This window comes from Rhinopithecus roxellana, chromosome 9, assembly GCF_007565055.1.
Source record: "Rhinopithecus roxellana isolate Shanxi Qingling chromosome 9, ASM756505v1, whole genome shotgun sequence".
NCBI lineage: Eukaryota > Metazoa > Chordata > Mammalia > Primates > Cercopithecidae > Rhinopithecus > Rhinopithecus roxellana.
In genome coordinates this window covers 144,295,402-144,321,506 of record NC_044557.1, presented here as the reverse complement: position 1 = coordinate 144,321,506, position 26,105 = coordinate 144,295,402, and the positions used below count along the sequence as shown (strand labels likewise).

General features: G+C 40.1%; 1 protein-coding gene across 1 annotated transcript; it reads right to left on the bottom strand.

Annotated features, from left to right (window-relative positions):
* Window positions 1–210: 210 nt before the first annotated feature.
* On the bottom strand, window positions 211–26,105 carry ATP6V1B2 (ATPase H+ transporting V1 subunit B2). The gene is made up of 14 exons (XM_010376364.2): window positions 25,895–26,105; window positions 17,913–17,968; window positions 12,495–12,593; window positions 11,612–11,705; window positions 11,073–11,150; window positions 10,050–10,189; window positions 9,615–9,716; window positions 9,169–9,266; window positions 8,459–8,582; window positions 6,430–6,580; window positions 4,881–4,963; window positions 4,068–4,172; window positions 3,120–3,249; window positions 211–1,136 (listed from the first exon to the last, which is right to left on the bottom strand). The coding sequence occupies exons 1-14, from the start codon at window positions 26,028–26,030 to the stop codon at window positions 997–999; spliced, it is 1,536 nt and encodes a 511-aa protein (XP_010374666.1). The 5' UTR covers window positions 26,031–26,105; the 3' UTR covers window positions 211–996.

Genomic DNA, 26,105 nt, shown 5'->3' with positions numbered 1-26,105 from the left:
TGTGCCACAAAGATTACCCTGAAAAGGTAGAGAGAGGTCAAAAGGCAGAACAAAATTGGGGATTTTCAAAGGCTACTCTCTAACAGAGTTTAAAATATCCGTAAACATAAGTGCGTTTGCTCCCCCACCTTGCCTTCGGCATCTGGTAAACACTTTAGAAACTTAAACCACTGTTAGTATGTCAAAATGTAGAAAGGTTGTAGGTTTTTCTTTCTTCTTATCTTGTACCCCAAACAACAACTCTATTAGCGATTTTAATCACGTGACTCCTCTGCTTGGAAACCCAGTAAGGATCAACAAGACAAGGGGCCTCACTGCTACCTGACAGACACCAGCTGTGCAAAAGTTACAGGATTCTGTGTATTATTTGGAGAGGGAGAGCTGTAAGACACAGGAATCCCAATACATATGTACTAAAGAGAAAAAGAAAACTGCTTTCACTCATCTATTCTTTATACAGGAAAGAGCAAGTAGACAGTCAAAACCATCTGCTTCAAGCATCAGCACAGCCCAGCAACACAGGCACACCAACAAACTGAAAGCAAACACTCAGGAAAGAGCCTCTTGGCCCTTCTCAAAGGAGACTTCTTTTAGACCGGATCTTGCCCCTAATGTAGAGACCAAAGCATTACAACTTCAGAGACTCTTGAGGGAGTTGAGAGGTAAGGTCTAAGAGACCCAAATAATGAGACCGTTATCAGGTAACTAACTACTCCACTATGTACAATACATACAGCAATAAGAAAACGCCACTCCATCCCTGCAGCTACTTTAAACATAGCACTGAGGACCCAGGTTTTCTGAACGGGATATTTTAAGGTCTGTTAGCAGTTTAAAACGTTGCAACACTGGCACAATATGTTACCTATTCTTTGTTTTTAATTACAGGGTAACACGGTAAACTCCAACACAAAGGTGGGGATTGGGGAGCGCAAAAGGAATAAAGAAAATAGAACCAGTATTTCACAAGAGTGTGGGGCAGTGCAGAAGCAGCAGCTAATGCTTTGCAGAGTCTCGAGGGTAAAATTCGCTCAGGGTGCTCTGAGGGATTCTCTTCAGCATTTCTTTGGGGAAGATCCGGAGCAGCTGCCAGCCAATGTCCAAAGTCTCAAAGACAGTGCGATTTTCGTAAGGACCTTAAAAAATTGAGATTGAATTAATAAATGCAAATGACTTCCAACTTAGCAGTGTTATTCAGTATGTATTGTTACATGACTAGCAGTGTATTAAATATATATTGAAAAAAAAAAGTTGGGGCTCCCAAGACTAAATGAGAAGGAGTGAGGAAAAGGGGACACAGACAGTGAGTATCAATAAGGAACCAAAGAAGCGGAAGAGGCGGGTGGGCCGAGACAGGAACAGTCTTGCAGGAGAGGATGGGGAGATAGATCTGAGATTTGACAACCGGGTAGCATACCTGAGCAATGGTAACTAGAATCAATGTTTTGTCCAGAGATTAGTGAGAAAAGTCTCCCTAGCACAGAAGGTTCACACAAGGAGAAAAGGCTGAATTTGAAGGCAACTAACACAGATGCTCAGAAGGCCATAAATGCCAGTCAAGCACCTGAATACACGCAACCCTCTCCAGGGCATCGCTATCTGAAGGTCAGTGGTTTTCCAAGTTGTTAAAATTATTTTTGGTGGCAGAATCATCCTTATCCCCACACATAAATCTTATTCTTTGATTCCAAGGATGGAGGTCTGGGTTCTTTTCTCTAGATGAAAACTTTATTTTGTTTAAGATATTCAGGTTCTGCATTAAAAACATTCCAATAATCATGAATATTTTGGGGATTTGAATAATAATGTATCATATAACTGGAAAGGTGCACATCCTAAGCATACAGCCTGATGCATTTATTCCAAAGTAAACACACCTGTTGTAACCATCACTGATGTTAAGAGAGTATCACTAGCATTAGCAGGGGTGATGGGAGAGACCAAGCAAAACAGCTTGAAAATCCTGCCTATGCTACGTCATAAAAACCATTACAGGTTTTTTTAATAGAGGGACAACCAATAAAATTAGTAATATATTTACTCTGGCAATGGCACACAGGGAGTCAAGAAGACTGGTGAAAATGTTGGCACCAGTGGCCAAGGGTGATGGGGCAAAGGTTTGGACTAGGGCCTTTGGACTCAAGCGTGGTCAGAGACCAGCAGCTTCAACATCACCTAGGAATTCACAGAAATGCAAAATCTCTGTCCCCACCAAGGTCTGCTCCATCTGAATCTGCATGTTAACAAGATTTCCAGCTGATTCAAAAGCATATTACCGTTTAAGAAATATAGGACTAAAGTATTATAATGGAAATAAAAACCGAATAGGGTAAGATATTTCAAAGGAAAACAACACAAATCAGTAAATAATTGATCACTGGAGAATAAGCAAAGAAGGTTAAGAATAATGCCCAGTTACTGAGCTTGGGTTAACTGGAACAATGATTATACCAGAGGTAGATAAAAATTGAAAGGGCACTGCTAGGCAGGTCACTTGGAAAAAAAAAAAAAAAAACTTTGATCTGAGTACACTGAGCCTCGGGATGGTGGCATAAACAACATGGTGTTCCTAAGGCAGCTGGAGATGTGGAATCAGAGGTCCGCACAGCGGGTAAAGGCCCACACATTGTAGAGCCACAGCAGAGTGAAAAGTGGGCACTGGGAGGGAAAGCAGAAAGAACAGGTAACTGAGCTTTTTCGATTATTAACAATTAAGAGGCAGGAAGGTAAGAAATGAGAAAAAGAGATAAATATGGATGAATCAGGAAAGTCCCAAGCCCCAAATGTCAAAGCAGATCATTGCTAAGAAGTCAGCAGCAAGGAGAACTGGCAATGAAGCTGCACAGCAGAGGGCCTGAGAAGGAGGGTTCAGGAGGGCGATGGAAGAAGGAAAACAGTGAGATGGCAGCTAAGTCACTGGAAAATCAAGTCAAGATCTTCCCAAGTTATTTAGAAGGCAGAGGAGAAGCCAGAGGGTTAAGGCAGGCAGGTGACAGAGCCTCTTCTCTAACCAGAGAAATAACTGTATAGAAACCAATGAGAATTCCCTCAGGCTTGGAAAGCAGTTTTCAAAATTACATATGAGGCATTTTATGTTTGTAAGACAACAGTCATCTTACCCTGAGCAATAAAGTTCCTCTCAAACTTCTGCAGAAATTCCAAGTAGAGAAGATCATCTGAGGTAAGGGCTTCTTCTCCAACGACAGCTTTCATGGCTTGTACATCCTTCCCAATAGCATAGCACGCATACTAAAGAAAAGAAAGGCTCCCATCAGCAGAGAGAGGCTCTCAAAATGTTCAGTCCTCTGGGATATAGGAATGTACTGCTCCAGTTTTCCTCACAAGAGCCCATAGAAGGAATTTACAAAATCAATTCACATAAAATTCATATGAAAGTACCAGAAGGACTATATTCTCACTCAGAAAGGAGTCTTCAGGCATACAATACACAGACACTCCTAATGCTCTACAAAAAACACACTTCTTCAATGTTAATGAGCTCAAAATTTGTAGACCACTTGAAAAATCAGAACCCATAGTTAAACCATGGAGAAATCCATCTTGAAGTTCTAGTAAAAAAAAAAAAAATCTGTGATATCACTAAGTTTACCACTTCTACTTTATGGCCATAGTATTTTTCTTTATTTGTGTTAGTGTACAATCTCATATGACTATAAAAATCAAGGATTTCAGAGCCTACGTAAAACTGTACACTTTAGTGTTCTGGTGATGGCTTAGTATGTTGAGCAAGAAACAGGTGAGAGCAGCCTTTCAGGAATACTCTATAATTAACACTAAAATTGCTAATAAAAAATTTAAACAACCTCATTGCTTGGCTTTTTATTTGGAAACATGATAGCATGAGACATGCTAACCTTGATCATCAGCATCTATCCTTATGAGAAAAGGCTGCTGTGGTTCTAATGAATGATTATGTATTTCACACCAAGTCTACACTAAAATTCCATGTGGATGGGGAAAAGTGGTAAGGGTGAAAGACAAGAGATGGAAGACAGCAGAAAGACATCCATTTTTTTCAAACACCGTTCTTAGAAGAATGTACGTACCAGCTGGTTAGATACATCGGCATGATCCTTCCTGGTCATCCCTTCTCCAATAGCAGACTTCATTAACCGTGAGAGTGAGGGCAGCACATTGATAGGTGGATAAATCTTGGGTAGAATGAGAGGGGAAAAAATACTATATTTAAGTACAATACTCAAGTTTTACAAAAAGCATTTGAAATTCATTATTACATCTTAAATCACAGAAAACTGCTGCATTTGTCTCCTAGATGAATTCTGTCTCTTCCTGGGAAGAAAAGGTAGCAAGAAACACTTTATGGCACAGTATTTCTTTCAAGAATCAAATCCAAAAAAGTCTCATCTATAACACTGTACAAGACTATTTTAAAAAACTAAACTTTCAATATCTGTTTGGTAAGTACTACCACATTATTGAGTCAAAATGGTCTTCTGAACTGACTCAAAAAATTATATACGAAATAAAAAGATCAACTGTAATTCCTAAAAGCTGATTTTAGAAGTCAGCATCTACTAGAGAAGCATGGAAAAGTCATTTTTTTCTATTAATAACAAGATTGGTAGATGATACCGTTAAGGAACACAATTCCCAAAAAAGTTGTTGGAGACAAGTGACTCCATTTTAAGACACAATAAAGAAAAGTGACGATTCTTAATTCTGGTGCTCTGCCCACACCAGAATTTAAGATAACAGAAATGACAATTTGATAGCCACATTAAAAACAATTCAAGTTGATACTTTCTAAGCAAAGCAATTCCCAAAAGCAAAATCCAAGTCACTGAAGAGTAATGGATGAGCAAGCCTGCAAGTTTCAGAGCACTGCTCGCGTCCAGTACCTGTCTGTTGTGTAGCTGTCTGTCCACATAGATTTGCCCCTCTGTAATGTACCCAGTCAAGTCCGGGATTGGGTGAGTGATATCTACCGGAGGAAGACAGTCGACGTTAAGCATGGCATATTTAGGTTATGAGTTTTAAAGCAGCCATCTCCCAGAACCAAATCCACAAGAAGTCCATCTGTACTACCTATAACATTACTTAGAAGAGTAGTTATTAGAGTCATTTTCTGTGATGCTGCAAATGCTCTGTGCCTGTGCTGTGCAGTACGGTAGCCATTGGCCTAATGTGGCTATCTAACACTTGAAACATGGCTAACAAAACTGAAAAAACTTAATTTCAATTATTTAATTTTAGTTAACTTGAACTTAAATACCCAAATGTGGCTAATGGCAACTATACTGGCCAGTTGAGTTTGGTTGCAGCAGTTAGATGCGTGTTGGCTCTATGAGGTAAACTGGCTGCATTCATAAAAAATACTCTCCCCTAGGTAAGTGCTCTCCCCTCTCAATATAAGTAAAGTTTCATTTTAAACCCAAAGTTCCCTTACAGAAATTTGCCAACCTGATGTATACTGAGAACATTCTTAGCTCATAAGCTATGTCAGATGGATACACAACATTTCACCATGCAAAATGTGGGCATGTGACACAGAGAGGTAAACACTAGCCAGGCTGCACCAAAAAGGTCACACAAAGCAACACATTTCCAAATCTGTTACATTACATCATTTTGTAGCTACTCCCCTGGAACAAATCATTTTCACGTCAGAGGCAGTACAGAGTAACAGTGTGAATTATGAACTCAAACTGGGTCCTAAATCTATCACTTGCTGACCTCAACAAATCATTTTACCTCCCTGTGCCTCAAACAGCATCTGCCTCAAAGTTGCTATGAGGAGCAACGAGTGAATATTTATAAAGCACTCAGAACAGTGCTGTGCTCAATGACAGTAAGTAATAACTTACCGTATTTTGTAAAAGCGTTGTTGAAAAACTGAAATAAGGACAAAAAGGCAATACAGGAGAGGAATTCTAAACAGTTGTACCCCAGGAGCCACCCTGAGCACACACGCCGACAGGCATTGGAAAGTCATTTCTAACCAGCCCTTGGTTAAAAAATCTGTCTCTAAGTCTTGTGGAGCTTCTACCTGTATTCCTCATGTGGCACTTAACATGGGCATCTTAAATTACTGGGGCACACACATAAAAAACATCCCCAGTTAGACTGAGTAACTTACATTAAGTAGAAACCATAAATTCTTTTAAAAATTCTTTACATTTAGAACAGTGTCCTGCAAACAGCAGACACTCAATAGTACCTAATAAAAGCAAGTTAAAAACTTAAATTATGAAGAAAATTGCTTTTCCTCCACAAAAGGATAATAACTATGGGTAACTTTCAAATGAAAAATGTCTTATTTAGCCACAAATAACCAAGATAAACTCTTAGGGGATGTGTTCTCAAAATAATTTCAACTCGAAAAGAAAGATGGGTCTTCTCTCTCCTTAAAAAGATTAGGTGTGTTATAATCCAAATACCAAAACTTACCATCATTAGGCATGGTAAGAATAGGGATTTGAGTAATCGAGCCATTTCTCCCTTCCACTCGCCCAGCGCGTTCATATATTGTGGCTAAATCTGTATACATGTAACCTGGGAAGCCTCGTCGACCAGGAACCTCTTCCCTGGCTGCTGAAACCTGACAGCAGGTCAAGGAGAAGAATATCACATACCAGATTATAACGAGCTTGGTTAGAACATGTTTGTTTGAACATGCCAAAGTACAAAGTTGAAAATCCCATCATGTTCATTTTAAATACTGTCCTTAAGAATGATTTAGAAAAATCTCCCGGCAACATGAATTCAAAGTATTCTGTAATGTAAGTTTTCAAATAGTTTGCTAGAAGAAAATCTGTTTGCAATTTTATAAATCAAAGGAAGTTAATTTTAAAACAGAAAAGATTGTCGGTTCACAAGATTTATTCCACGTGGTGGAACTAGCCATATTTATCTAACCTAATCCCAAAAAGGTCAAAAGGGAAGGAAATGTACACCAGGAATCATCTGCTGCGCTTTACAACATTATTTAATTTAATCCTCACAGCAACCCTATGAGGAAGGCGTTACCTCCAATTTACAGTTGGAATCAAGGGTCAGAAAAATTAAACAATTTCTGAGGGTCACAAAGTCAGGAGTCCATTTCACTGCACAAAATAAGAATGGTGATAAACGATCTTTCCCTTAGAGACATGGATACTAGACTACAGGCATGCATGTTAATCTACAATCAACTAGAACCCTAAAGCATTATGAAATGCAACTTCTAAGTGCTACTCTAGCATCTTCAAAGGAGCCTGCTACAGCAGTGCTCCTCGCAGTGCGGTCTGCAGACCAGCTGTTATCAACACGCAATCATCACAGAGAAAACAAGATAAGCACTTAGAAACTTTCAGGGCAATCTGGCAGAATAATTTTATGTCTGTTGAATCTACTAATTTTAAAATCTGCATTTGTAAATTATATATCTATTTAAAACTTCACTTTTGTAATAACTCATTTTTATTGTATTTTACAAAAGTACTGGTCTGTGATGGATGGGGGAGAAAAGTTAGTCCTTGACTAGAGTTAGTCTAAAACAGCAATATAGCGGAGCAAGATATGGTGACAGCACTGAGGGAATTTTAAGAAGCGAGGTATTGATACAGCCTGTCTCTTCAGAAGTCTTTTTATGTGCTTAAAAGAGTAACTTACTCAAAATTTCAGTAACTTGTATTAGAAAAAATACCCCAAAACTTCTAGGGGTAACTGTCAGAATCTCTTTCTTGAGAGACAGGTCTCGTTCTGTCGCCCAGGCTGGAGTGCAGTGGCACAATCAGAGCTCACTGCAGCCTCGAATTCCTTGACTCAAGCTATCCTCCCACCTCAGCCTCCTGAGCAACTGGGATCACAAGCGTGTGTGCCACTATGCCCGGCCAATTTCTAAATTTTTTGTGGAGACAGGGTCTTGCTATGTTACCCAGGCTGGTCGTGAACTCCTGATCCCAAGTGACCCTCCTGCCTTGGCTTCCCAAAGTGCAGGGATTACAAGAATGAGCTACCGTGCATGCCCAGCCTGCTAGAATCTTAATACTGTTCCTAAACATTGGGTTTTCTGAAGAAAAAAGTGCTGAAGAGAGTACTGTCAGAGTATGGTCTTTATAATATATTAACTTCATTAAAAATGGAATTATAAAAAGGGTTAAAAATTAACAGTCTGGACAGAAACAGAACTTCCCGGGAGAGTAACTGAATAAACAGCTTGAATTTTTTACTCCCTTTTACAATCATTTCTTAATCCATGGAGATAGTGACAGTATGATACACAGGCTAACCATTTAAATCTTATCCTCTAATCACTTCTACCACGTTGACAAAAAGGAAGTATTTTCCTTTCTGATTTATTAAGCCATTCTACTAATATATGAACAGTGGAATTAAAAAACCATAATTGAAGAATAATGAAAACTTGCAAAGCGACAAGTTAACCCTGAAAATTAACCAATTTTGTTTAACTGAGGGAAAAACATGAACAAGTTACCTCTCGAAGTGCTTCAGCGTAAGAACTCATGTCTGTGAGGATAACCAATACATGTTTCTCACATTGGTACGCCAGAAATTCAGCTGTGGTTAGAGCCAGGCGAGGAGTGATAATTCGCTCAATGCTGAAAGGGAACTTAATAAGTCTTAGGCCACTCAAACCAAAAGACCAAAAAGAAAAGACAAAAAGAAATGATTCTGGAAACAACAGTACAATTCCCCTTTTTAAAGTTTTAAATAAATTCAGGAGAGTAAAGCAATTGTTACTTTACAAATTCTTAAGTAAGGTATTAACAGTTATTTATAAATGTCTCAAATTTCTCAGTTGTATGGTTTCTCAACACTGTCATGGGGCGGGGCGCAGGAAGGAGAAAGACAGGGAACAAATGAAAGCCAGATTTTTCAGGTAAGAGGAAGAAATCATTTACAGAGAGTTGATTGTGTATTAGGTAATATGTTAAGTATGATCTCATTTAATATGCAAAACAACTCCATGAGACAAGTATCAGTTGCCACATTTTACAAGCTTCAGAACCTAAGTAATTTGCCCAATGCCAGATAACTATCAGGAAGCAGGGCTGGACTTTAAATACAGGGTTACCTCACCGCTAGGTCCAAACACTGTTATTACCACAGTTTACCTCCCCAACCTTAAGAAACATTTTTGATCCCGAGTCTGGGCCACAGAAAGAAATAGCTCTGTTTACTTACGTTGGGTCATTAGCCAAGTTCAAAAAGAGGCAGACATTGTCCATTGAGCCATTTTCTTCAAAGTCAGATTTGAAGAACCGGGCAGTTTCCATGTTTACCTAAATAACAATAACTTCATCAGTGCTGGGAGAAGAAAAATCCTTAACATTTACTTGTGATAAAAGCCAAGCTACAGATTTGAATTGTTCCTTCTTTTAAAATCTCAAGTACCCCAAAAGTTTTCACAAAAGCCAATAGAACAAAAAGCCGGTTTGGGGCACAAACAACATTATTTTTAAATTTCAAATTAGTCAAATGCCAAATTTAGTCCTTAGTTTGGCCAAAATGCCAGACTGCAAATTCCTTACCTAAAGAAAAACTCAACTATATATGTACAGCTTACTACATTGTTCTCATAACACAAGCAAAATTTTATATATCATACTAAAACAAACAAATCTACTTACACCCATAGCAGCAAATACAATTGCAAAATTTTCCTCACTGTAGTCTACTACATCTTTGGATTTCTTTACCAAACCAGCCTGGCGACAGATCTGAGCTGCAATCTGATGAGCAAAGTAGAATAATTCAGTTGAAATCTAAAATAACATTTCTACAACAAAGTAACTTTTACTGTAAACTTTTTGGAATTGAATCATAAATGAAACTAGGACATTTTAGGGGATTTATTCAATGAAACTATTTTGTACTTTTTGCAAAGATATGCAAGAGTAAGCAAGAAGACATGTGCATAAATAAAGATTTAAGGTAACTGGATTATACAAATAATAACACTGAGTATTTATTTTGAAAACCCTTTACTTGGTTTCTCAGTAACAGTGGAGCATTTAGAAATTCTTGCCTGCTACATTTCATAGCAAACCGATCCCAGTCCTCACCTCATTGTGTGGTAGCCCAGCAGCAGAGAAGATAGGAATTTTCTGCCCCCTGGCAATACTGTTCATTCCATCGATGGCTGAAATGCCGGTCTGAATCATTTCCTCTGGGTAGATTCGACATTGAGGGTTGATTGGCTGACCTAATGTATTTCCAGAAAGGAAAATTTTAACATGTTGGCACAATATTCATGAATGAAATTAGAAATCATATCAAATTAAAAGAAAAGAAAAAGCACCAGAAGACCAGAACTACATAAAGCAGCTCTCTATTACAAAAAAATTAAAAAATCAGTTAGTTTTCAAATACGAAACTTGAAATAATTTTTTCCTTTACTCTTTTGTAGACGCACAAAACATAGGGTAATAGAATTCAAGTTCCTAAAGTAAAATAAAGGTATAGCAAATAAGAGAGAAGTCCTAATGTCTGTTTTTTGTTTTGTTTTGTTTTGTTTTTTTTTTGAGACGGAGTCTCGCTCTGTTGCCCAGGCTGGAGTGCAGTGGTTCACTCGGCTCAGTGCAAGCTCCGCCTCCGGGGTTCACGCCATTCTCCTGCCTTGGCCTCCCAAGCAGCTGGGACTACAGGCACCTGCCACCATGCCCAGGTAATTTTTTTTTTTTTTTTTTTTTTGGTATTTTTAGTAGAGATGGGGTATCACCGTGTTAGCCAGGATGGTCTCCATCTCCTGACCTCATGATCCGCCCATCTCGGCCTCCCAAAGTGCTGGGATTACAGGCATGAGCCACCGCACCCTGCCGAGAAGTCCTAATTTCAAATTCATGGTTTTACCATATACATTTCAGACACATCCTAGATATTTTACAGTATCTTAAAATATTAATACATAAAACTTTAAGATAATTTCTAAGAAAATATAATTAAATAATAAAATAATTTATAACCTATGCAGTGTGTTGCTTATCTACTTTAAATGATAACACAAACACCACTCTCTATCTGGCAAAGGTACAAGACAGAGAGAGGCTATTTTATTCCAAACACAGAAATCCATCTACTGTCCCTACCCATGATATCAAGGAAATCTTCAGCCAGTACAACAGGACCTCTGTCAATGGGTTTTCCCGATCCATTGAATACTCGACCTAGAAATCAGTAACAAGACAGGACAAAGTAGATGCTAACTTTCAAACGTTCATAATTTTATTTTATTTTATTTTATTTTTTTTTCTTTTTTTTTTGAGACGGAGTCTTGCTCTGTCGCCCAGGCTGGAGTGCAGTGGCCGGATCTCAGCTCACTGTAAGCTCCGCCTCCTGGGTTCCCCGCCATTCTCCTGCCTCAGCCTCCCGAGTAGCTGGGACTACAGGCGCCCGCCACCTCGCCCGGCTAGTTTTTTGTATTTTTTAGTAGAGACGGGGTTTCACCATGTTAGCCAGGATGGTCTCGATCTCCTGACCTTGTGATCCGCCCGTCTCGGCCTCCCAAAGTGCTGGGATTACAGGCTTGCGCCACCGCGCCCGGCCACGTTCATAATTTTAAAAGACCTTATGGAAATATGTTTAAAAGGAAACAGATCTCAGCTTAGAATGAATAATATCCATTTACCAAGCATATCCTCAGACACTGGTGTTCGGAGAATATCCCCAGTAAACTCACAGGATGTTTTCTTAGCATCTATACCTGAAGTCCCTTCAAACACCTATCAAGAAAAAGAATTAATCAGGAGAGTAAAAGTAACTTAGATCATGGGCATTCACATTTTATCCATCTGTTAAACAGTCCTTACAAAATAAAATACACGAATGTATACTACTTTTGATATAATGAGCAAAGACATATAATAAATCAAATTGTCAACCTGCAGATCAAGGGTTCATGCTACAGGCCAAGTCTGATAAACAAGCTAAGCATGTTTTTTTTTTTTTTTTTAAATTTTTTACTATATGTATTTTTAAAGGGTTGTTTCAAAAAAGAAAGAAAAAGAAGGAAGAATATGTAAGAGAATTTAGTTGGCCCCACAAAGCCTAAAAGCTTTACTCTCTGGCCCTTTACAGGAATCTTGCCAATCCCTGCTTTAGACTATTTTTAAGGGGAACATGTTATTGAGAAAACTGCCATCACCCATAGTGAGGTAACATTAAAAACTAGGAACTGTATGAGACAATTTAAAGGAAGAGACTCAGACAGATACTCTTTTGGTTTCATCACATCATCACTGAATTCTGCTTTTCATCTCTCTCCTTCTACATGACTAATTCTATCCATTTTAAAAAAGCCATTTTTTTAGTGTTGCTGTTGGACTAAGTGGAGCTAGGTGGCTGACACTGAACAACAAAACATGCAGTGATAATTATTTTTCCCTGCAGCCGGTAACCAATCTCTAAAGACTCTAAAAACACTTACACAATGATCATCACAGAAAGAAACAAGTAGTGTTCCCTATGTGTCAGCAGCTAGGCAACAGTTCAGCTGGCCAGGTGAAACTTACCTGAACTACTGCCTTGGAACCACTAACTTCCAGAACTTGCCCACTTCTCTTCGTGCCATCTGGTAAGGTCAAATGGACGATTTCAGCATACCTGGGAAACTAAAGAGAAAAAAAATAAAGGATCAATAACCCCCATTTTAAAAGTCCTCCAAATTACTACACATGCTCTGTCTGTACCATGGTGTGTCTGAATGTGCAACCCCCTACTCTCCACAGATACAGGTTTAGGCTGAGAGCTTTCAATATCCTCAGGTAGTTTAAGTCCTTACAACACACATCACTGACACGTATATCAGCAAACAAAGCATAAGGTACAGAAGAAGGGTCTTAAATCCTTGAAAACATGGCAATTAAATGTACTGCTTTTCCTCTGCATGCATGTTTTATAGTTTTGAGGCTACAGAAAGGTACAGATAAACATCTTCCCACCACCTAGAACTGATGATTGTTTTCTAGGCTGTGTGTATAATCAACTGTGTGCTTCAGGTGCGGTTGATAGGGGAAGAATAAAATGTTACTAAATAGGCTAGGCTCGGTGGCTCACGCCTGTAATCCCAGCACTTTGGGAGGCCAAGATGGGCATATTATCTGAAGTCAGGAGTTGGAGAACAGCCTGGGCAACATGGTTAAACCTTGTCTCTACTAAAAATCAAAAATTAGCCGGGCATGGTGGTACATGCCTGTAATCCCAGCTACTCAGGAGTCTGGGGCAGAACTGCTTGAGCTGGGGAGACGGAGGTTGCAGTGAGCCAAGATAACGCCACTGCACTCCAGCCTGGCTGACAGAGCAAGACTCTGTCTCAAAAAAAAAGTTACTAAATAATAATTACTATTATAATAAGATAATGCTTAAGTCTCATCCTCAATCTAGTTCTCCTAACAAGATACATATTCCTCTAACCCATTCTTACTCTTTAAAAAGACATGTCTCCAAAAAATGTAGTTTGGTGATTTACATAAATGGCAATGTACTTATCATTCTGCAATTTGTTTTCCACTTGACCTGATATTAAGGTGACATTCCGTCATGTTAATACTTATTTTATCAACATAATTTATTGAAAGATGCCTCATTATTCTGTGTGATGTGGAAAAATAAAAAACTGCCAATTAAACTATGATGTGCCATTGGTTGTAAGACCCTTTGGAGATATGGGCACCTTAGAATTAATGTTAGAAGATGTACAGTTAAATCAGATAACTACACCACATTTTATTCAGCAGTTCTACCAGTGGAGTTCTGGGTTGTTCCAAATTTACACGAGCACAAAAATGTTACAATGAGCATTCTTACATGTGGCTCCTCACACAAGCCAAAATTTAGTTTGGGCCACATACAAGCCATGCCCCTTTTCTGCCAAACTAACTCTGTAAAGGAACCTTATTAATTTACAATCTCCCTAGCAGTATAAAAAAGTATCCTTTCCATCTTTGCCCATCTACGCTTTTAAATGTAATTTTTGCCATTTTAATAAAAATGGCATCTTTTTAGTTTGCATTTTCCTGACTTCTACCAATACTGAGGAACTTTCCGTGCTTATCATTGTCAACTATTCATTCATATTACTTCATTTCCTATGAACTGCTTATTAATATCCTTTCTTCACTTATCCAGTAAATCCTTCTTATTCATTTATAGAAGTTTTATAGATTCTCTATATTAATCCTTGTGCAAATATCTTCTCTTAGTTTCCTTTCTGTCTTTTGACTTTGCTTATGGAATCTTGTCATACAAAAATTTTAACATTTTATGTAATAAAACATACTGTGGTCCTTTACGAATTTTTGCCTTTTGTGTCTTGTTTGGAAAACAGTCTGAAGTCATAAAAACAGTCTTCTGTATTCTCTTCTATTAGACTTATGTTTTGTTTTCTATATTTAGATCTTTAATCCATCTGGATTTATTTTTGGTAACTAATTTTATGTTTCTCATTTTTATATGGGAAACCAATTGCCCTAACAATATTCTGAGCAGCACAGTGTCCCCCACGGCCTTGTAATGTTGAACTCACCAAGTTGAATTCTTGTGCGTGAAGAGTTGATTTCAGGGCTCTTAACTGTGTTCCACTGTTATATCTGCTTATTCCTGAACCCAATCCTCATTTTTAATTACTCTTCTCTGATTGTGTTAATTGGGGAGAATTGAGTCTTTTCCTTCATGGACATGAAATCTTCACTTATTTCAGGTCTTCTTTTATGGTCTTTCACAATGTTTTATAGTTTTCTGTAAACAGTTACTCTGGCATACAGCACACTAGAACTTTTTGTAAACTGATCCTGTATCCAGTACCTTGTTTTCTACCATTGTTTCTAATTGTCTGCTACTGGATGACTTGGGTTTTGATTCTTTTTTTTTTTTTTTGAGACGGAGTCTCGCTCTATGGCCCAGGCTGGAGTGCAGTGGCCGGATCTCAGCTCACTGCAAGCTCTGCCTCCCGGGTTTACGCCATTCTCCTGCCTCAGCCTCCCGAGTAGCTGGGACTACAGGCGCCCGCCACCTCGCCCGGCTAGTTTTTTGTATTTTTTAGTAGAGACGGGGTTTCACGGTGTTAGCCAGGATGGTCTCGATCTCCCGACCTCGTGATCCGCCCGTCTCGGCCTCCCAAAGTGCTGGGATTACAGGCTTGAGCCACCGCGCCCGGCCTGGTTTTCTGATTCTTTAATCAGATTATGAAGAAATGATGATGGCGGTTCCTTTTCTCTTCTCCCTTTGTACCCTAATTTCTTTTCCCCATAGCACTGGGTTTTTAGCAGAAAGATGGAAAGTGATGCTGAGTGAGGACTGGAAATTTCAGCCCCATCCCCTGACTTCCTGATAGAGTAGTGGTACTGGAAATTGACTAATCATCGCTGCTAAGGACTTGACCAGTCATGCTTAGGTCTTCAAAAAAAATCCTGAGGGTGTTTGTCGAGTTTCTGGGTTGGGCAGCAAGAATGCATCCACGTGCCAGGAAGGTGGTCCACCCCAGCTCCTCGGGGACAGAAGCTTCTGTGCTTGGGACTCTTCAGGACCTCACTCTACGATAATCTCTTTAACTGGCTATTCATTTGTATCCTTCAATATACTCTTATTCAGTAATAGTAATATTAATATATTAACATACTCTAAATCAGTAATAGTAAGTAAATGGTTTTCTGAGTTCTGAAACCTATTTTAGCGAATTACCAAACTTCAGAAGGGAATCTTCAATCTGTAGCCAAGTTGGACAGAAGCTGTGGGTAACCTGGGGAGCCACTACTTTTGATTGGCATCTGAAGTGGACTGCAGTCTTGTGGGACTAAGGCCTTAACCTGTGGGGTACACACCAACTCTTTGCAGTGAGTGTCAGAACTGATTTAATTGCAGGGCATCCAATAGGTGTTTGCCAAAGAACTGAATTGTTACAGGAAAAACACACACATCTGGTGTCAGAAGTGAAGTACATACTGAGAACAGCAGTAGAGAGGAAACGGTTGTTTTCCTTTCACTGATTTTAATGGGAATGTTTATAGAATCTTCTAAGTATGCGATTTGCTGCAGGTTATGGTAGATACTCACTAAGAGGTTAAAAGTTTGTTATATTCCTTATTTTCAAAGAGGCTTTTAAAAAATGAGTAATTTCATCAAATTTTTTTTCTGTATTTATTGAGAAGAATATAAGCTTTTTCTAGTTTATTCCATGAATGTGCTGAATTACACTGTTAGATTTTCTAACATCAAATTATCTACTTTTGCTGATATTTTACATAGGTATTTTTGCTAATATCTAACATGAATGTATTCAGAATTTTGGCATCTGTGTTTATAAGTGAGAACAGCTATTTTTCTTTTCTAATACTACCCTTTTCCTGGTTTGGAGTCAAAGATATGCTAACTTCACAAAATCAGTTGGCAGCAGTGCTTCATCTTCTTCTATTCTGATATAATTTGCCTGAGACTATCCGTTCCTTGATCCAGTATGTTTTATGTTAAAAACAAAAGCCAAAATCTAAAATCAAAACAAATCACTATAAATCTCACGGTCTGAATGGATTTTTCTACAACTACATAAAATTTATTTACCAGTCTTCCCTCACCTATAACTATACCCCAATGTAACAGTCAATGAAGCTTTTTTAGGTCTCTTAAAATTTACTTCAACGGCCGGGCGCAGTGGCTCAAGCCTGTAATCCCAGCACTTTGGGAGGCCGAGACGGGTGGATCACAAGGTCAGGAGATCGAGACCATCCTGGCTAACACGGTGAAACCCTGCCTCTACTAAAAAAATACAAAAAACTAGCCGGGCGAGGTGGCAGACGCCTGTAGTCCTAGCTACTTGGGAGGCTGAGGCAGGAGAATGGCATGAACCCGGGAGGCAGAGCTTGCAGTGAGCTGATATCTGGCCACTGCACTCCAGCCTGGGTGACAGAGCAAGACTCCGTCTCAAAAAAAAAAAAAAAAAAAAAAAAAAAAAAAAAAAAAAAAAAAAAATTTACTTCCTCAGAGACGGTTTCTAAGTCCTTCCCAGTAGAATCCTTCATAGCACCCACCTGACTCTTCACAGCAAGTACCAAGTAGACATTGATACCATATCTGCATCTCCACTATACTATGCTCAACTAGGGGAGACCCCATTCTTGTTGTTCACCATTTTATTTTCTGTACTGGGCTCAGCACTTAACACTATTGAGCCCAAGTATTTTTTGAGCTGTTTGAATAATATACTTAGTAATATTAAAAAATCTGTATTTTAAAAATGAGTCCAAAAGTTTATTTAACAAAGAATATAGAAAACAATTAAAATATAAAGAAACAAACAAAGCTTCCTAACATTGTCCTCAAAAAACAAAAGAGTAGGCTGTATTTTTTCACAAAATGTTAATGGGCACCTGCCTAAATCTTGTACAACTTAAGTTTGATTATGGCTTTGAATCAATCTTCAGCACATATCAAACTGCAGTCAGGAGGTAAACTCGCTAGGTTTCATCTTGAGATTAGTTTCTACAGGTACCTTATCACACACAAAGATAATACCTTAGTGATAAAGCGGAAGAGGCAACGCACTTTGCTCTTTCTTTTAAGAAATGTTTCTCGATGTATTTTCTGCTTCCAGAGGGGTCACATGCCAAACACAAATGCATCATTAACCTCTCTCGACAAACTAGTAATTGTATACCTCTCCTTGACCTACCCCAGTAACCAATGTATAATTACTGTTCTAGAAAACATATTATAAAAATTATTTTCTTGGATGATATTTTGGTCAAACAGCTCAGGTAAAAAGCCTTAGCCCAGGGTATATGATAGCCAAGGGTATCAGGGTATCTGGGCTTTTGACTGAATGACACTCAGTCTAAAGCATGGCTTAAAAATCATAACAAAAATTTAAAGTGTACTAAATAGGACCTAACGCAACATTTTTAACTACATAAATAGACCATAACAGATAGTGGTATTACCTTAACATGATCTAAGATCACTAGCGGACCATTGACTCCAGATACTGTCTTGTATGCTGGAAAGAAATATAAAAGAGTCAGCTTTAGTCAAACAGCACAAAAGCTTAAATTAGCTCTCTGGCATTACCAAAAATCCTTTCTACGTTATCATATCTATTAGAATACGCAACACTCAAATAGTTACAAAATTTTTCAATGCATTTATAAAAAAGTCTGTGCCTATAGAACTTTTCATAACTCACTGTCATCCAACCAAAAATATTTTGAATCCTTAGTAAGTCATTGTTCTAAGCACCCAGCATACAAAAACAAGACACAGAGGGACAGACTCTGCTTGCCTTTGAAAGTTCAGTCTTTCCCGAGGGGGTAGAGTTAGAATGTGATGGGATAAGGGCTCTAACTATGGCCTGTAGAGGGTTTGTGGGAGCACAGCAGAAACAGGGGAATAGTTCCTATCTCAGGGAGAAAAGTAAAAACGTTATAGAGGAGGTGGCATTTAGCTAAGTAGATAAGGAAAGGGAATTCTTAATGTTAAGCAGAAGTGACCAAAGTCACAAAGGAAATTGGAGAAATGGTATGTAGCCTGCAAGGTAAAAAGCCGCAATTAAATGGTGTCATAAAAACTAAGGGAAAAGAGCTTTTGAAGGAGGGAGTAGGCAATGGAAAGAAAGGCCAGGGGTCAAACAAGATAAGAAAAGTATCCTTTTTAAAAAAAGTCAAATGTTACTGCCAGGTTAGAAACTGTTGTTTTCCACTGCAAAGTGCGCCCTAAGAATAAACTGCTACTCTACCTACCCAAAGCCCTCACCTATCACACCTGCATGGCAAGTGAAACGGGGATCAGGTGTAAGAACACTCAGGGGACAGTAATTCTACCAGACACCTACAAAATTCACTAAATTTCATAAGCAGAACAACTGAAAAAAATACATGAACCAAAGTTTTGAAGAAAATTTACTATAAGGCCTAAAATAATTAATATGAAGCTGTCTAGCAACTGGGAATTTTTCGCTTGCTACATTTTTTTTGAGGTCTTATAATGAGCTTGCACAGAGATTCCTGGCACAGATGTGGACTCCCAAGAATGAGGAAACCATTTACTGACCAGTCTGTCCACTCAAGGGGCTTTGGAATTTAAAATTACAATTCCTTCAGCCTCAGGCTGGGAAGCCAGAGCCCTGGTACAAATGCTGGGACGGAGCAGACGGCGCTGTCAGGGCTTCCATCTTTCCTGCTAACAGGACGTTTAAATCCAGACATCACATATTTGCTTGGATATATCCGTAACTGTACTGTAACTGTCTCAATAGAGGCCCCCCAGCGGAAGTGTTTTTCTGTTTTTTGTTTTTCACTTTAGATAAAAAGCAAGCTACTTGGAGGGATGGTCATGTGAAAGGATTAATCATGCCCCTAGATTACTAGAAAGACCCCATTTGCCACATTTTCTGCCACTTTTATGAAAACGATCCCTACTGTTTTAAAATGATCGAATACTCTTAAAAAACATAATTCCAACCCTTTAAAAGATTTCTTCATTGTTCTCATTTTAAAAAGACTCCCAACATTGTTTTTCAATGACTTTCTAAGATTGCCAAGTGGAAATGGAAAGTGAGCTACATTTGAAATATGTTTTCTTGAAACCAGTTTTCAGAAATGCAGAAACGTAGACCTTTCCAAAACCTTTACCAAACAGCTGGGGTGGGGGAGGGGATATGGTACTGAGATTTACAATAAACTGTTTTGAATAAAATGAAACATCAGCAAAATACATCAGGTTCTTAAAATTCTCTTTTTTTTGACAAGATTGTATCTCCTTTATACATCTAATTTCTACAACAATAAAGCTTCAGAATCTCATGTTTAAAATTCAAGCTCATTCCAAACTATGAAATTTTGCCAGTCACGAGCAAAAGTATGACCAAGAAAAAGAAACACCAGTCACAGCTTTTCCTGGAAACAGTGAATCAAGTTGACTTCTACTAACAGAAGGCAAGATTCTACTTCCTCAAAAGTCTTTAAATTTGCAACAATGTATCTAGCCTTTAAAAAAGCCAATAAGTAACCTTGCAGGTTAACTGTTAACACCAACATACATTTAGTAAGTACTTTTCAGGAATTCTCATTTAATCTCCATAACGGACATATGAGTTAGCTATCATTATTCTAAGTTTCAGAAGAGAAAAATTATTCTCAGAGAAATTATTGTGTCTTGCCCAAGGACACAAAAGAATCCAAGGATCTGAACCTGTACACTCTAGCTCCAGGGCCACTTATTCTTTGATTCTACTACAGCCCAAATTCTAAAACTGAACCGGTCCATTTCTTGTGGTACGGTATCTTCTAAGAATTATGAAGCGATACCACCCAAAACAGTTTCACAAGCCTGCAATTTTAGCTATGAAAAACAGTTTTTTACTGTTCACACCAGCGAATATTTCCCTGTGTCTACGCTTTGTCATCATCGCAAAACAATCTTTTTCCAATGGAGTTGTAGCTACTGGAAGAGTTTAAGTAGAGAACGGAATATCTGGTGGAGGTGATTCAGCCGTTTTCCTGCATTGAACATCATGAAAAACATGAGGCGATGAGGAGACACTTCGAAACAAACCAGAGGTTAAACATGTTTGGTTTAAATTCAACTGACATAAAAACGAAGCTAAGACATGTTATAATCCAAATAAGATAAAAATGTGACCCAGCTTTATAGCTGTAAAGAGCTTCATGCTTTTACAGAGCATCTTCAGATAGGCTATCTGATTTCACCTTCACAGAACACAATGAGGTGGGTGCTAGGGTTTGAATATCCCCTCAGAAACTCCAAAACAAGTTGAAACTTCATCCCCGATGTGGCAGTATTGACAGGTTAGGCCTCTAAGAGGGGACTGGGTCATGAGGACTCTGCTCTCATCAATGGATGAATCCATTCATGGGTTAATGAGTTATCCTCTGAAGGGAACTGGTGGCTTTACAAAAGGGAGAGAGACCTGCGCTAGTGCCTCCGCATTCTCAGCCCCATCACCATGTGATGTCCTGAACCACCTTGGGACTCTTTCAAGTCCCACCAGAAAGAAGGCTCTCACCAGATGCGGCCCCTCCACTTTGGACTTCCCAGACTCCAGAACTTTAAGAAATAAATTCCTTTTCTTTATAAATGATCCAGTTGCAGGTTTTCTGTTAAAAGGAACAGAAAATGGCTAACACAATAGGCAAGGCTGATGCACCCCAAGGAAACTAAGGTCCTGATAAGTTTGTTTTTCAATGGGGGAGCCAGGCTTCTAACTGTTTTGTTTTCCTTTAATCTTAGGATTGGTACTCTATGACCCCTATATTATTTCTGGCCTTAGTCTCCAGTACAATTAAAAAGTATGGAGATCATACAGCTTCTAGCACTTGGACGACAAGTGGAAACTAAAAGACAATTTATATAAAACTACAGCTCTGTTCCATGGTACTAAAACTATCTGCAGAGAAAACCAAGCAGAATGATAACAAAACACTACCTTTTATCTCTCAACAGTATTTTCCAGACTTCCTCATCATTACCATTAACACCCCAAAACAGAGATACCAGTTTAGAGCATGGCTGTCAAAGACATTAAGTTGCCCTTCAAAAAAGGCAAAAACCGATTTGCAAATTACCTAAATATTTCTATTTACCAAAATATTGACCACTTCTCTCCAAATGAACAAGAATTCGAGTCCGCAGGTGGGTGTAGGGGGGATAATCAGAACTTCTGACAACACAGAAGATACATTACATTCTTAACATATTTTACAACCAAAATGTCTTGGCTTTGATTCTGAACTATCATATCAGGCAGACAACAAGTATTTATGAAGTAACACTTAAAACCCAAAATCTACACAGGTTTTAAGGAGCATGTATTTTGTCAGACGACATCCTCTTCCTCCCGCAGGATAGGAGACTGTTCAACACTACTAACACCATTTAATGATTATGAAACACTCAGAAAAAAAGCTGACAGCCATTGCATAATAAGTGTCCTAGTCTTTTAGCCTCCACCTTATTAGCAAAACAAAACCCCAGAGCAATCATCCTCTCTTGTAAAAGAAGAGTAAAGATCCACACCATGAGCAGTGGGCACCTAAAGAAGAGGTTCTAGAAAAAAAGCAAGGAGAAGATTCCTATTTTGACTTTTTTCAGGGCTAGCTCTGCCTTATAAGAAACTTAAGGTCAGTTGATTTAGGGTCTCAAGAAAAATGGAGACGACCGAATTCAAAATATATAGCATCCAAAAGCTCTACGTATGTTGTTGAACCTTTCCTTTTAAGAGAAAATCAAGTTTTCATTCCTTGTGACTTCAGAAATTCAACTAAAATGCTCAAGATAATTTCCTAATTTCAAGCCTGAATATGTTTTCTATCTCTTGTTAAAAGTCCTATAAACTTGAAGCTATTTTTTTTTTTTTTGAGACGGAGTCTCGCTCTGTTGCCCAGGCCGGAGTGCAGTGGCCAGATCTCAGCTCACTGCAAGCTCCGCCTCCCAGGTTCACGCCATTCTCCTGCCTCAGCCTCCCGAGTGGCTGGGACTACAGGCGCCCGCCATCTCGCCCGGCTAGTTTTTTGTATTTTTTAGTAGAGACGGGGTTTCACTGGGTTAGCCAGGATGGTCTTGATCTCCTGACCTCGTGATCCACCCGTCTCGGCCTCCTAAAGTGCTGGGATTACAGGCTTGAGCCACCGTGCCCGGCTGAAGCTATTTTTAAAAAGGATCTAATTTGTACAGTGGAGCTGTCAACATTACTCCGTTTCTTCATTCAAAAACCACCACTTTTTGAGTTTAAATATAAGTTACACAATTACAAGGCACATTCTATGTGTCAGGCACTGTGGTAGGCAGTGGGGACACAAAAAGGATCTCTGACTTCTTTTTTTTTTTTTTTTGAGACGGAGTCTCGCTCTGTCGCCTGGGCTGGAGTGCAGTGGCCGGATCTCAGCTCACTGCAAGCTCCGCCTCCCGGGTTTACGCCATTCTCCTGCCTCAGCCTCCCCAGTAGCTGGGACTACAGGCGCCCGCCACCTCGCCCGGCTAGTTTTTTGTATTTTTTAGTAGAGACGGGGTTTCACCGTGTTAGCCAGGATGGTCTCGATCTCCTGACCTCGTGATCCGCCCGCCTCGGCCTCCCAAAGTGCTGGGATTACAGGCTTGAGCCACCGCGCCCGACCAGGATCTCTGACTTCTAAAGGTTCATTGTGAAGCTTTAGGCTGGGCACAGTAGCTCACACCTGAAATCCCAGCACTTTGATAGGCCAAGGCAGGCGGATCTCTTGAGCTCAGGAGTTGGAGACCAGCCTGGGCAACATGGGGAAACCCCATCTCTACCAAAAATAAAAAATAAAAATTAAAAAAAAATTAGCTGGAGGTAGTGGTGTCCGTCTGTAGTCCCAGCTACTGGAGAGGCTGAGGTGGGAGGATCGCTTGAGCCTGGGAGGTGGAGGTTGCAGTGACCTGAGCTCACACCACTGCACTCCAGCCTAGGCAACAGAGTGAGATCCTGTCTTAACACACACACACACACACACACACACACACACACACACACAATAACTATAATTATATATCCCCTTAAATTATATCATCAATCAATTTACAAAAATTAAGAGGTTGGCTAGGTGTGGTGGCTCATGCCTGTAATCCCAGCACTTTGTGAGGCCTAGTGGGGCAGACTGCCTGAGCTCAGGAGTTCGCAACCAGCCTGGGCAACGCGGTGAAACCCGGTCTCTACTAAAATACAAAAATTTAGCCAGGTGTGGGGGCACGAGCCTGTAGTCCCACTTACTCGGAAGGCTGAGGCAGGAGAATTGCTCGAACCGGGGAGGCAGAGGTTGCAGCGAGCCGAGATCGCGCCACTCTGCACTCCAGCCTGGACGACAGCGTGAGACCCCGTCAAAAAACAAAACAAAACAAAACAAAAAAAACCACAAACATTAAGACATTAATCAGTATTTACTCAGAAGCAATTACAACTTTTGAGTAGAATGAAAAATATGGCAAAAGAAGATATTCAAATGCTGTTAGTTGCTAGCCTAAGTATGATATCTATCATTTATGCTTTTTAGAATAACACGGATATACAAGTGAAACTCAACCAGGCATTTCAACTCCCTGCTCTGATTCCACCCATGTCCACAATCTATCCACTGAATTATTCGAGCAAGGAGTTTAAATGCAAGTTACACAATTACAAGACACATTTTATGTGTCAGGCACTGTGCTAGGCAGTGGGGATAAAAAGGGTCCCTGACCTCTAACAGTTCAGTGTGAAGCCCTATGCTACAACAGTTTTGTCAAGAATACCGTCTGGAAAAATCCTTCAGCAACTGGCTAAGTACGTACAAACTATGGAGAAATCACATTCATCTCTCTTAAAGGTTTACAATCTTAATCAGGGAGTATCTTTAAACAACATTATTTCAGTTGCTATTCTCTGAAATGATTAATTATATGGAAACTGACTACTGCACCTTTACAACCTCTTTTGAGAGGCACCACTAATGTCCATCTGTTCTGCCCAAAGAAAAGCAATGCATACAAACGTAATTAATAAAAGAGAATCTGTAATTCGTAGATATAAATTTATTGCCAAGGTTTGCATAAGAATGCAACATCTGCCGATTTCCTGAAGTAGCTACTTCAGCTCAGATAAGCCCCAACATACATTTTCTAATTCGAACAATTCCCAGGGTAAAAGGCACATCTCAGCAATCCACCGAATCAAGTGTTTTCCTTTTTCTTCACACTGCAGTGCCATCACATGACCCAGTGACAGATCAGGATGTGGATTAGTCAGGCTTCAGATCGCCCAGGCTAACACCCTTCATCTGAAATCCTTTTTAACCAATCGGCCACCTACAGACAGGCACTCTGGCAATTAACCAGTGAAAATGTAGCCTCACCACCCGGGGAAACATCATGTGCTTTTCCCAGTTTTTAAAAAAGTCTATTTCGAGGGCTCATTGCCAGTTCCCAAGAAAGCTGTGAAGTTAGATGCTACACAACTGCATTCTCTAGTAATCAAGAACCATTTCTTTCGGAATTGCTGAGCTATCCACTTAAACCTAGTTCATTAAGGTCTTTTTATTTAAATAATCACAACACTTAAACAAGCCTATGCACACACACCATCTATGGACAAAGCCACTTGGCTTCCCCAAAGAACCTTGCATTCAACCAAGTTCGGTTAACTGGTCAGTAAATGAAGAGGCAAGGGTAGAAAAAGGCCCAGCGGGAATTTAAGAACCTGGATTTTTAGTCCCTGCTCTGCCAATAAGTGTCTGAAGCATGGCAAATTCTACCCCTTCCAGAACCTTAGGCTTCTCACCTGTAAAATGATAGGGTTGGACTGGATGACCTGCAAGGTACTTTTCAGCTCTAGCGTTCTCTGATATCTAGGTGTCCTTCTGTGGAGCAGCCCCTCCACCGAACACCAAGCCACATCTCCCTCTGGCTAACTGGCCTGACCTCCATCCACGAAAGGCCTGAGACGCCAGCGATGGCTCTACCGTCTGCCCTCCGTAGTAGCTGAAGACCCCACTGAGGTCCTCACCAGGAGAAGGGGAGAAGAAGGGGCGTTCCCTAGACCCCTAGACATCCAAATGAAGTCAGGGGAAGATTAAGATCGGAGTGACAAGAAGTGGCCCTCGGGGACGGGAAGCAAGTGCCTGAGAATGCTCCCCAGTAGGGAAGCTGGGGAGGGGAGGGGGTAAGGGTGTAGGGCAATAGCCAGGAGCCCACCAACCCCAGGAAAAAGTTCCTGCTGGTGCTCTTGCCCTCAGCCCACCTCCCGGAAATATTAGGTACAGGCAAATCTCCTTCTAAAGAGACAAGTGGGTCAGCGTCGGAGGGGAGACCCGGAGGGAAAAATAAATCCTGCACCCTACCAGCTGGCTAAGCAGGTGAGTGGGAGCAAAGGCTAGGCTAGGGAGCAAAGACCGGAGACGTCTTGCTCTCTGATACTCACTGAGGCGAGGCTGGGAGAGGTAGTTCCGACTGACGGCCAGCGCCTGCTCCCGAGCTCCCACCGCCGGCCCACCGGTGGGCACGGGTAGCTCGGGTGCGGCCCCGTTGACAATCCCCCGCATCGCCCGCAGCGCCATCTTGTCTCCTCCGTCCGGACTGGCCCAGCAGCGACACCGCGCACGCGCGGATATACCAAAGCGGCCCGCGCCCCT